Source organism: Euprymna scolopes, chromosome 17 (assembly GCF_053919585.1).
Source record: "Euprymna scolopes isolate OS-2025 chromosome 17, ASM5391958v1, whole genome shotgun sequence".
NCBI lineage: Eukaryota > Metazoa > Mollusca > Cephalopoda > Sepiida > Sepiolidae > Euprymna > Euprymna scolopes.
In genome coordinates this window covers 38409476-38423080 of record NC_136498.1, presented here as the reverse complement: position 1 = coordinate 38423080, position 13605 = coordinate 38409476, and the positions used below count along the sequence as shown (strand labels likewise).

At 37.9% G+C, this 13605-nt stretch overlaps 1 protein-coding gene across 1 annotated transcript; it reads left to right on the top strand.

The window, feature by feature from the left end:
- The first annotated feature begins 712 nt into the window (after nt 1-712).
- On the top strand, nt 713-3694 carry LOC145296984 (uncharacterized). The gene has a single exon (XM_080143207.1). It carries the CDS (start codon nt 713-715, stop codon nt 3692-3694), a length of 2982 nt encoding a protein of 993 aa, XP_079999333.1.
- Nucleotides 3695-13605: the final 9911 nt, after the last annotated feature.

The following is a 13605-nucleotide window of genomic DNA, read 5'->3' as shown; positions in this document are numbered from 1 at the left end:
AAATCCGAACAATTCTGGACACGGCTCATCAGGAGGATGAAATCTCCGTTAAATCATTCTCTGCATTGCAGAAATCCATTTATGAGTATTTGGTGGAGGTAGACGTATGCGTTAGCAAAATACAACTTCAATCTTCTGAGGAGGAGGACTGGGTGAGAATTGAGAAGGAGGCTCTGGCAAACGCCTTGCGATTCCGAAAGAGTTGAAATTCCTCCCTGCTGCCCCTGAGTCACTAAGCCTTGCTCAAGGTACCTCTGAACGTGAAAGAGGAGTGCCATCTTTTACCGTGAAGCCACCTCAAATACAAATTACGGGTCCTACCTTTGATGGGTTGGCTATGCAGTCCAATCCTATGAGCTTTAGGAATTTTTTGTCGCGTTTTGAAAACTGCTTAGCTGGTATGACTTATGATGCCGAAAGGCTGAATTTCTTAAAATGCTCTCTGTCCGGTCAACCTCTCCTGTTGATTAACCATTTTAGTATATGCAACAGGAATTATGAGTTGGCTCTCTCGGTCCTGAAAAGCGAGTATCTCGATGAAGACGAGATTATAGATAACATCTTCCAGGACATTTTAGACTTCTCCTGTAAACGAGACAAATCATACACCAGTTTCACTGGTTTTATGTCCAGAGCAGCCTGACTTCTTGCGGAGTTGGAAGGCTCCTTTGATTGTTCATTCTCTAATAACTGTTCTTCTGGGGCGAGCCTTATGGCGAAGATCCTCTTCTCCAAATGCCCCAGAGAGGTCAGAGGAGAGTTAATCCAGATTTCCGGTAAAAGAATCCCTACCTTATCCTCCATTTTGCAAGATACCAGGGAGGCGGTCAAACGTCTCCTTATCAAGGGGGACGAGGTCCCTGGGTTTATCCCTAGTACTGGTCGGGGCTCCTCTGGGAATGTGTCATCCAGACCAGGGTCCTGTTCTGGTCGAAGGGATTCTTCTCTTCATGTTAACTCTGGCTGTGGAAAATGGTCTAGCCTCCCCCCGGTCGTGTGTGTTACCTTTGGTAGAGATGGCAACTATGTTTCTGTCAACTGTTTGTTGGACACGGGCAGTGGCCGGATTTATTTGTCCAGTAAGGTGTTGCAGACCTTTGGTTCTTTGGAGTCGATCGGGCTGGATTGTGATTTGAAGCTAACCACGATCCTTGGAGAATGTGACCGACAATTTAGAGAGGTAGTGTTGGAGACGGGCATCGGACCACATTGTTCTCATTCTCTTCCAGTGTTAGTGCATGAGGACATAGATATTTCAGTACGTGTTGAGGAACTGGATTCCCTTTTAGATGAGTTCCAAGGCCTTAATTGTCCCCCAGCTGGTAGATTTCACAGGGGCACTGGATTTGTACCTATTCATGGTATTGTGGGCCTGGACTTTATTCAGCAGTTGGGAACCCTCCAACTTGTTCGTTGTTTGCGTGGGAAAGCATTCTCCACACCAACAGGACTGGTTCCCTTTGGTGAGGTGCAGCAGTTTCTTTGTTCAGAACTTTTTACACATAGGGAGGCGGAGTGTCTTGCTTTCGATTCAGACCTAGCCTCAACTGCTGATGTTAAACCTTCTCACTTGTGTTTTGTGTTGGAATCTCAAAGCAAATATGAAGATCCCCTGAGCGATTTTTTCATGGACAGTGACGTGCATAGGGCATTGGAGAAATTGTTCAGTGTGGAATCTCTGGGTATAGATGAGCAGAAACTGCCCAATTACGATGAACAGAAGATTGCTCATTTTCAACAATCCATCTCGTTTAAGGACAATAAATATTATGTCCAGTTGCCCTGGGACGACGACAAAATATCTCGCGTACCTTCGAACCATGCAGTGGCCTTGCGCGTATTGGAGCATGTAGCACGAAAATTGGAGCAGAGGCAGCTTTATAATGATTATCTGCAGGTGTTTCGTGATCAGGAACGTGAAGTAATTATAGAAGAGATTGTTGTACCTCCACAGCGGTTTAAGGAGTTTATATGGATTCCACACAGACCTGTTTTAAAGTCAGACCCTACTTCTACCACTAAAATTAGGCCCGTGTTCAACTGCAGTCTCAGGACTGGGGACTTTCCTTCCCTTAACGAAACAACCTACCAGGGAGTGAATCTTACGAGTGATCTATTAAATTTATTGCTCACCTTCCGTGCTAATAACCATGTTGTGTTAGCGGATATAAGGAAGGCTTTCCTGATGATACGGCTGAAAATGGAAGCAGATAGAAACCGATTCTGTTTTTTTCTGAAGGATGGGGGTCGACTGCGCTGCTTTAGATATAATACCATTATATTTGGGTTTGCTTCCAGTCCCTTCATACTAAATTATGTCCTCCGGTACCATGCTGCTCAGTTCCCAATGGACGATTGTAGGTTTTTGATGGAGAACAGATTTTACGTGGATAATCTGGTGATGTCAGATGATAATCCAGATGAACCGTGTAGATTATACACTCTCTCTCGGGAACGGCTGCTTCAGGGAGGTTTTGAATTGCAGTCTTGTAATTCTGATCATGTGGGTATTCGAGGTGAAATGAAAAAACATGGGACATTGAGTGTTCATGGTAACAATTGGGAAAAGGTGCTGGGGTATCGATACTGTCCTCTCTCGGATGCCCTTCATGTGACACCTGTTAATTGCACAAAGAGACAGATTCTCGGGGAGACTGCGAAGGTCTATGATCCCTTATCATTGCGCTTGCCGGTTACATTGCGGGGCCGTATTCTGTTGAGCAGGCTTTGGAAGGGGGGTGCATGGGATGTCCTGTTGCCACCAGAATACTTGTCCTTATGGAAAAAGCTTTCATCTGATCTCTCTGAACTGGGGGCCATTTCTTTTCCCCGAAGGGCGTTCAGTGAGAATGGAGTGGGCGAACTCTTTCTCTTCTGTGATGCCTCTTCAGAGGCATACGGATTCGCCGCTTACACGGTGCAAGATTGCCATTCGTGCCTGGTGTTTGCAAAGGCTAGGGTGGCTCCCTTGAAGAGGAAGACTCTTCCTACACTGGAGTTTATGGCAGTGTTCTTGGCTTTTAGATGCCTGCCCACTATTTTACGGAGCTTTGGCAGATTCTCTCCTTCTGAGATTCATGTGGCCACTGATTCTCAGGTTGTTCTTTCTTGGCTGGTCTCAGGGACTATTGTGAGTAAGAACCTGTTTACCCGTAATAGACTGAAGGACATTCAGCAGATGAGTGGAGAGTTGGGATCTGCTATTGGCTTTGTTCTCTCCTTTCGATACATCCCAACCGCAGAAAATCCTGCCGACTTGATCACAAGGGGGTTGACGATGCAAAAATTCAGAACCTGCTTCCAACTGTGGTGTTATGGTCCCAGTTGGTTGAGTAGTGGTTCTGCACCATGGGCAACACAAGAGTTGCCATGTCTGAGTCAACGCAGCCAGGAGATAGTCCGTTCCTCTCGGAATGCTGCTATCCTCCATGGAGAGGAATCTCGTACGGTGCTTCCCTTAGAAAGATTCTCTACCTTTTCAAAGCTTTTGAGGGTGCCCACCCTGGTAGTCAAGTTTATTAATCGATTGCGTCGAGTAGAGGTTGACTGTGAAAAGCTGGCAGCCATTCTGATCATGAAGACTATGCAGCATCAAGTATATTCTGAAGAAATAGGATTCTTGTTAGATTCTTCAGGTGGACTGTTCCTGGGTTGGTGCGGGCCCTTGACCTCTTCATCGATAGTGATGGACTAATCAGGTCGGGTGGTAGAATTAGCCGATCTCTCCACTTTAACGTGGAAATTAAACACCCGATTCTGTTGGCAAAACATAACCCAGTGACTAGGCCTATCATCATGGATGCACATGACAGATGCCAGCACTTGGGAGTCGCGTCCACTTTGGCAGAATTAAGACGCCATGGTTACTGGGTACCCAAGGGCAGACAGGCAGTGAAGACGGTCCTGACTTCATACGCTCTGTGCCGGAAGTACAATGCCAGACAAGTCATGCCTCCTAATGTTGCCAACCTTCCTGCTTCCCGTATCGAACTGGAGGTTCCCTTCAAACACACGGGGGTAGATTTTACAGGCCACCTGTGGGTTAAAGAAGGTAATAAGGAGGTAAAAATGTACCTGCTCATCTTCACTTGTCTCAGTGTCAGAGATGTACATGTCGAGGTGGTGCCGGACATGAGCGTGTTGTCCTTTCTGCAGGCTTTGGTGCTGTTCACCAACCTATATGGCATTCCCTCTGCCATTTATTGTGACAATGCTAAAACCTTTTTAGGTGGTGGTCGGCTGTTTAAGAGGCTGGTATTGCCTCACGATTACCAACAGAAATTCGGCTCCTGTTTAATCAAGTTCTGCCCCGTCCCACTTTTCTCGCCCTGGGTTGGAGGAGTCTGGGAGAGAAGTATCCAGACAATCAAGAATTGTCTCTTTAAGGTGGTTGGTAGAGGTCAGATGAATTATTTCACCTTATTGACCATCATATCGGATATTCAAAGAGCCATCAACAACCGCCCTCTAACCTACCGAGAATCGGCAGAGACTGAGTTGGAGGCAGAAACCCCCAACATGTTTTTGCGGCCTAATGAGAGTCCCGGGCTGCTTTTGAGTCTCAATGATGCAGATTTTGCCGCACACCTTCCTCCCAGTCGAGAGAGGCTTCTCAGAACTATGCGGGTACGAGACCAGTGTCTGGAGAAATTCCGAGCTCTGTGGTACAATGAGTACTTGTTGAGTCTCAGAGAGAGGCCCCAGAGTCGTTCCAGAGTGCCTATCCGGAGTCGTTTAAAGGTTGGAGACGTGGTGTTGGTGAAGAGTCCTCTGAAGCCTAGCCCCTTTTGGGTCCTTGGAATCATCCTGGAGGTGTTTTGCGGAGAGGATGGCGTAGTCAGGTCAGCAAGGGTCAAACAGGGGGGGGGGTGGAAATGCAGTACATATCCACTCATTAAAGAACCTATTTCCCCTGGAATTATCCTTGAGTGAAGAGGATCATGCTTCAACTGTACCTGCATCAGTTGATGAGCCAGCAGACAATCTCGGTGATACTCCTCCCCAGTCTGCATGTTCCAATGAAGTTGTTTGGTATTGTCCCATATGTGGTTTCCCGCAGGGTGACCAAGACATGATTTGCTGTGATAGATGTGACGACTGGTGTCACTTCAGGTGTGTGGGGATTGAGTCTCCACCTCCTGAAAGACAAAAGTGGTACTGTCCCGATTGTGTCCCGCTACAACGGCGGCGAGGAAGGCCTAGCCTCCTCCCGAATAGTTAGGGATTAACCACAAAAGAAAATAAACAAAAAAATATACTAACATGTTACTGGTTCGAGTAAGAACCTACCCTTATATTCTTTGTTTCCCTTCATTTTCTTTTTTCTCTTTCCTGGGGAATGTGTGGAAAAAAAACTAGAAATTACTGGTTGCTCAGGAGAGAGGGGGGTAGGTGCACTTACCTTGTTACTAACCAAAAGAGTTGTTGTTTCCTAGAAGCGTTATAAAGCTTTACCTTGGTCATGTGATGGTGATCACATGACCTTTTCAGACCTAAAAAGGGAGTTAATCAACCTCCTTGTAGGGATTCAATTTCAGTTGTATTTAGAAATTGCTGTTGATGATTACCTGGATTACTTATTTTGTTAACTGACTGTCACGTCGCGGAAGGGCAATTCTTTCGTAACTCTAAAGGTGAGTGTATCTTGCTTCCTTCTCGACTGAGCAGTCTTATTACTTTTAGGAAATTAAATTTTCCACAAACTTTTTTTTTATTTTTTATTTCCATACATTGTGTACCAGGCGCGAAGGCAGACCCCCCAATTTTAATGAATCATCATTATGCAAGATCAAACATACCCATTCCTGTGTCTCGTACATCTTCTATCTTTATATGTAATCAGTTTTTCAAAATACTCAACCATATAGGAGCCGATTCTTGACCAGACACACACACAGACGTTCAGCTTTATATTATAGATTACAAATATATATTTATATATATATATATATATATACATATATACTATGCATATATACATATAAATATTCATATATATGTGCATATATATATGTATATATATATGTATATATATATATATATATATATATATATATATATATATATATATACATGTGCATATATATATACATGTGCATATATATATATATATATATATATACATATATATATATATACATATATATATATATATATGGGGGGTGTAAACTATCGGATCTATCACCGTTTTCGTTCTCCCAAACTTTCGTTTAATGAAATACTACATCTTAACCCATCAGATTTCTAATCCTGTACGATTTATACTGATATTTTATTGGCTGCATTGGCATGGAAGGTTGGAGAATTCCAGCTGAGATTAACTATCAGCGTCTTTTTTTCTTCTTTTTCTGACCCATTGTTGTCTGCTAAAATTCACTGCTGGAAGCGACGATGCCCATCAATTTCGCAGCTTACCGCTGACACCACAAACAAGGGTAACATAACATTAGGAAATTGGCTGCTGTTTGTGAAAGCCTAGACACTCCATGACGCCACAATGCGAGCGTGGAAACTAACTCGGTAGTACAATATTCAAATAAAACATGAAAAACAAATTTCGAGAGGGGCAGTAAATAACTTGTAAGATCCGGGTTAGATATGTGTTCTGGAATTGCATTCACAAAAAAGTTATCTGCTCTAGAAATAATAATGAGGTAAAACAATCGAATAAAATTTATATAACATCCACCACATGCTCGATAACAACATTTCGATACCATGCGTGATCTATTTTTTTTTATTATAACATGTGTTGTTAGGTATTTCAATCATGTATATAATTCATATTCATTTACGGTGAGTGTATAAATCGTCGATATTTACGTTTTCTGCTCATTGGAGCAGTGTTCGTTCTAGTTGCTGAGACTAGTATCAGCCAACTTGCGCTTTCTCATTAATTCTATATGTTGTTCAATGAAGTTTTATTATTAGACAAACAATTTATAAAGGTTATTCTATATTAAAATGGAAGAACATTGCACGAAACAGTGTGTACGTTATAATATTAAACCCACTTAATATAAATGTCTTGCATCAGTCAACAAGAAATATGAGGTTATTATACAGTTAATTTAAGATATTAAAAATAAAAATATCGAGAAAACTTATATTTTACGTATCCGTTTTCGGGTGAAAATATCCGACAAAAACAAATCATTTAATGTGACCGAGTAGTTTATTTTTGTTTTGTATGTTTTTTTTTTGTGTTTTTGTTTACAGCATTATTATGGGAGCACATTGACGTCAGCCATTATGGAATTTGCTAAACACGGCACGGGGAGATAACTCCAGTTAAAGCGCATAGACTCCCTTCCTATCTTTAATACTAGGTTTTTTTTTTTCCTAAAAATCGAACATTTTTTCTCCGTATCATAAAAATTGTTATTTTCGCTGTAAAAAAAAAAAAAAAAAAAAAAAAAGATGAAATTAAGTGATTTTTTTTTCAGAGAAATTCATTTCATAATGGATACGTGCAATGTAAAGTTTTTTTCGAAGTTTACATTTTTAATTCTCTTAACTAAACTGTACAACTACCAAAAATGAAATCTATAAATGAAAGGAAATTGTAAATACATGTTCTGTTTAATCGATTTCGTCCTCCGTAAATATGTCGTCTATTTCACTGTTTAAACATTGTTTTTTGTGTTCTGTTGATTAAAAGATCGCGATTTTTGACGAATCCTGCATATTTGTTTATATGGGCACACGTTTATATATTTTCAAATACTATCAGCAGCCAGGCATAATGGCCGCTACTTAGCGACCGTAATAACGACCCCCCCCGTGTTTCAAGTCCTATTGATATATCTCACTTTGCCTTTTACTCATGAAACAAGGTGCTCAAGAAACCGGTCTGTATGTAAGAAAATTACTGCATCTTGACGCTTATGTGCCATCCCAGGTTTTAAAAGCAATCAGCATGTTTTGGACAAATTCTACTTGTTTCTGGTCTCAGTGTTGTCAAGAAAATCCTCTACAATCCAAAACAAATTCTTTCCCATTTCTTTCTTCCCTAGATTCATTGATTTTTCGAACTCTGGATTTCTAATGAGCTGCCGAATTTGAGGGCCGTCAAAAACACCGTCATCAAAGTTTACCATGGTATATTCTGGAAAAGTCTAGCGCAAGTGAATGAAACAATCACTATCTTTGCCATAGCTTTAGTAAATATCTTTCTTTAGACTTGCGTGTCTATCAGAGATTTGTAAATAAAGTTATGCCCTTTGCAATACGCTGATTACTCCGGTAACTGCGCATCTTTCTTTTTGTATTCTGAGCACAATTTTTTGTAAGCTTTGGAGGTATTATAACTTCAGATTTATCCATTTTTTATATAATCACCCAGAGGTATCGATACTTGTCTCATAAAAATAAATAATTCCAATCTAAACATATATCGTTATAGAATTTAACTCTTACCAACTTAATGTAAAATTCCGAACACATGCGTATATGTTGACAAACACGTACAAAACAACGACAGTGGTGATAGATAAAAACGTTCATCTGATGAAGATAAAATAATGCAATATTAGGATGTATCTTATTAGATTTGTTGAAGGCTACGAAAACAACGCAGACAATACAATCGGGGTGGAAATATAAGTAAAATTTCACCGATATTTTTAAAAGGAACATTAATCTTTATCGATAGTTTTTCTTTGACCATTATTAGTGGTTATGCATCAGTCAAAATCACAATATATATATATATATATATGTATATATATATATATATATATATATATATGTGTGTGCGTATGTGTGAGTATAACTATATGCATATGATATTTATATAATCAGCTACATGGCATTATATTATATGTGAGGAAGCAATTTTGACTATGTTCTATATCGAATTAAGTTAAAAATAATCAGACATTTTACTAGTTGAGCCATAATAAGAGTTCTATCTATCTATCTGTCTATATATATATATATATATATATATATATATTTGTATATATATATATGTGTGGGTGTGTCTATACATATATATATATGCATGTATAGACACACATATATATATAAATATACATACGTACGTTTCTCATATATATATAAATATATATATATATATATATATATATATATATATATATATATATATATGAGAAATGTACGGCTAGAATCATATATATATACACATACATATATATATATATATATATGAGAAGCGTACGACTAGAATCATATATATATATATATATATATATATATATATATATATATATATATATATATATATATATATATATATGGTTCTAAATGTACATAGGGATTGAATACATGTACGGTTTTGAAGATCTCGCTCTTGGTTTCTTTCTTGATTGGAGATGTTTATACATTTTCTAAGAAAAATGAAGTGCACTCCATGCTAGAAAAAAACCTAAGATGCATATCATGTTCGCTTTCGACATAGCCTCCCAGGTATTTGAAGACGTGAACACAGTCAATTTTATATCCACCCGATGATAACAACGGTGCGTTAAAAGATGGATTTAGACACATTTTCTTATTATTTGGAGCATTTAAATACAGCCAAACGTCTTTACAATCCTTCTCAATTCGCTTAAGAAAATCCCGTGCCCACCCAATAAAATGCTCAAGAGTACAATTACGTCAGCATAGTTCAAGTCCGCTGGTATTTGAGCAGGGTTTCTACTGCAACGGCGTTGTTTCGAATAAAGACCATCACAACTGATAATTCATGTCCGAAGCGCAAAATCGAGAACAATTATGAATAGAAAAAGAGAAAGCAGGGCACCATGAAAAACTGTGTTTATCTTAAATTCATCTGTATCTCCTTCCGTCGTGATCACCACAACGGAAATTTCACTGTAACTTACTTGAATTTTGCCCAGGCTGCAAGAATTTCAATCATTTGGACTCGATTGATGGAGTCGACAGCCTTGTGGAAATCGATGAAGATTACGACAGCCTTCTTTCCTGTACTTGTTCAGTTCTTTAACAATTCGTCGGAGAGAAAGTATGTGGGACATGGTCGACCATCCCTTGCGAACTGCATTCTGGTTCAAACGCAAAACTACATGGATAACGGGTAAAATTCTGCAGCGATTATGAAACTTGACTGCAACTAGGGAAAGTACAAATTCCTCTGTAGTTGTCCGTTTTTGCGGGATCGACTTTCTTTGATATAGGTATCAGATATAATATACCCCATACTTAAGACGATTTTCCTGAGGTGTCTAGTTACAGAAGAATAACAGACTCTTTCTCATTTTTTGGTATTTTCGAAAATGCTTATAGCAATCGCTCAGGACCGGGTGCCGTTCCGTTATTTAACTCTCGAACAACAGTGTCTACATGATCCTGAGTCACAATGTTTAATCTCAATGAAAGGTCAAACATTTTCCTAACGTCTAGCATATCTGTTTTGGCGACATCATCGACAACATCTCTGAAGTAAATATACAACATATCCTGTGAAAGTCACACTAAAAGCTAGGAATTATTTTGTTCCCTACCTCGTGTTTACAATATTGTGAAACGAGGCGTCTAGCACTTGCCGGTCATATTAGTTGCTACGATGAATCGGCAAACACCCCTATTTTTGATTCCAGACGAAAAAATAAAATGTTCGAGGTCCATGTGTAACATTAAAATGGATGATCGAAGAAGAAACCGGCCTAGCAGGAACTGATATGGTAACTGCAATGACCACTGAGAACTCTGGCAATCGGCATTTTTTTTAACATTTAACCAGCGCCTACTTGCATTGTATGAAATAACCAAAACAAAAACAACCTATATATATATATATATATATATATATATATATTTATATATCAATAAATCCATACCCTACTCCCTTGCACATAGAGTCTGAACCATAGTAACAAACACTAACAGACACCTCCGTTCGACTAGACTGAATGAACTGCAAATAACCCTGCGGAAAAGAGAATAACCACCACCACTCATACAGGAAGGTATTGAACTGGGTGAAAAATGTCTAATGGAGGAACTAAGAATCCCAAGAGAACAAAACATAGAACACATTTTAGCATACGTCTCCACACACAACACAAACAACCCAGAATTATTTACACAGATAACAAAAAAAAAATATCCATCTCAATAAGAACGACAAACTAAACAACATACTGAAAACAACAAAAATAATAAAAATTAAACGCCAACCCAAAAGCTTAAACCACATCCTAACTTCCTCAGAACTCGTTCCACAAACTACAAAAGGGGTTGCAAAATGCAACAAACCGCGATGTGGAGTATGTAGCATAATAATAGAAGGAAACACATACACATTCAAAAACCCAACACAAACATTCAAAATAAAAAAGGATCTAAATTGCACCTTCAGAAATGTAGTATATTCACTAAGATGAAACGCATGCAACAAATACTACATAGCGCCACTAAAAATGTCAGCAATAGAGTGGTCTTACATATGAGCAACATCAAAATTGCAGATAACAGACACCTGTATGTTTCAAAACACGTGCAGTGGAAATAGTTCAAAATAATGCCAAGCTTATAAACATTTTTATTTACTTACACAGGAAAAAACTTCATAATACTCCCGAACTAAACAGAACCTAATATCAACACACACAAACATGAAATCAAGGCACACTCGCATGAACATTCGTATACACACCCACACATAAATCAGAACCGACGCATTAAAACACACAAACGCGCGCGCCTGCGTATCAACACACACTGACATAACACCCCTGTCTCTAATACAACACATTGAACAATATCGACCCTAATTAACCTCGAAACCAACAACACAATGAAACACCTAGAACCATAGTGTAATAGCTGTTCCAACACCTCGCTCCCCCCTCAGTCAGTGGAGGAGAAATCTCTCATGACTGAGATAACTATCATCCCTTCTATCATTCCTCCTCCCATACCTATACACCTCAAAGTGGCCCCTCCCCTCTGGGGAACTAGATCTTCCCCACACTAGGAAATGATCCTAAGTCTGGGCATAACCACATGGGGAAACAAATAAATAGAAACATATAAAAATTCCCCTATATATATTTATAAATACAAACCTTTATCTAAACAAACATAGTATTAAGAATACCCGAACAGTCTAAGACTGAAACGAAAATTTACAATACTAAAATCTAAGAATCAAAATCCAAGAATGTGTGTACTGTTTCATAGTATTATTACGTTATTTGCTTTCCTAAGAAGGCAACTGTGATCCAAGGTCGTTACTAATGTGTATGTGTGAGGAGGGAGGTACTAGCTCCTTTGAAATAAGGGTAGGGGTGTTTTATTTCAATTTTGACATTTAATATTTGGATTCTTAGATTTTAGTATTCTGATTTTGTTTTTTGTAATCACTAAATAAAAATGGTTTTATCATTATATTCGAGACTCCAAAGTTTTAAAATTCCCATTTCAATTTTACTTTAAAAATAAGTGTCTTCAAACAGTGTGTGCCCAACTTTTACTTTAAATCCCGCTCGGAACTGGAGAATTATACACTTGAAGTCATCGGAACACAACGTAAATCCTCTTCTCTTCGTCATAATCTTAAAATGAAGAAAAAGAAAAAAGAAAAAAAAACATCAACCGGATTTCGAACCTGATGCGACTATGTATTAGCGAAATATGGGACTTACAAAAAAAATCAGTAAATAAAAATGATTTTATAATTATATTCGACACTTCAACGTTTTCAAATTCCCGTTTAATTTTTATATTAAAAATAAGTGGCTTCAAAAAGTGTGTGACCATCTTTTACTTTATATATATATATATATATATATATATATATATATATATATATATATATATATATATATATATATATATATATATTATGTGTATTAATATTCACGCTAAGAACCGTTTTTTCTGCTTTTAAAAAAAAAAGGGGGTTTATAATATGGCAGTCGTGGATACGCATTCATTTGTAAAACATCTCAACATTTTGCATATTCTTCTTGGCATTAATTTCAGTTACTCCGCAATTAGTGTTTCGGTTGTCTTACGGAATGAGCATCTTTAAGTAACTATTACGTATAATATATATATATATATATATATATATATATATATATATATATATATATATGCAGATATTTTACATGATCTATACTTGCATAATATATTAGTAAAAAGTTCTAGTGTACATCAACTTTTTTATTATATATATATATATATATATATATATATATATATATATATATATATACATACATATATATAATGATTTTAAAGATTTGCTTACCAAACTCCTTTGCCAGTTTGGAGTCATCAGATATAAAACGTTATATATTGGGTATTCGATCCCATGAAAAAACTCATATTTGGTTTGAACCTGTGAAAATTGATACAAGATTATGAAACCTGTGTAAATTAATATAAAATTATGAACATTTCCAAAAAGTCTTGTTTAAAGGGTATAAGTCGAACGATGATATTACGAATATGCATGTGTAAGGTAAAAACTATTGGTTAATATTTAAATTTTTAGCCTTGCAGCAAAAACGTCTTGATAGCTCAGGTATTAACATCAAATAAAAAAGTAAATCGATTGCTTATGACCTCACTCATATTGTTCCAGAACCCACCCGTGTCCCCTACACCGAA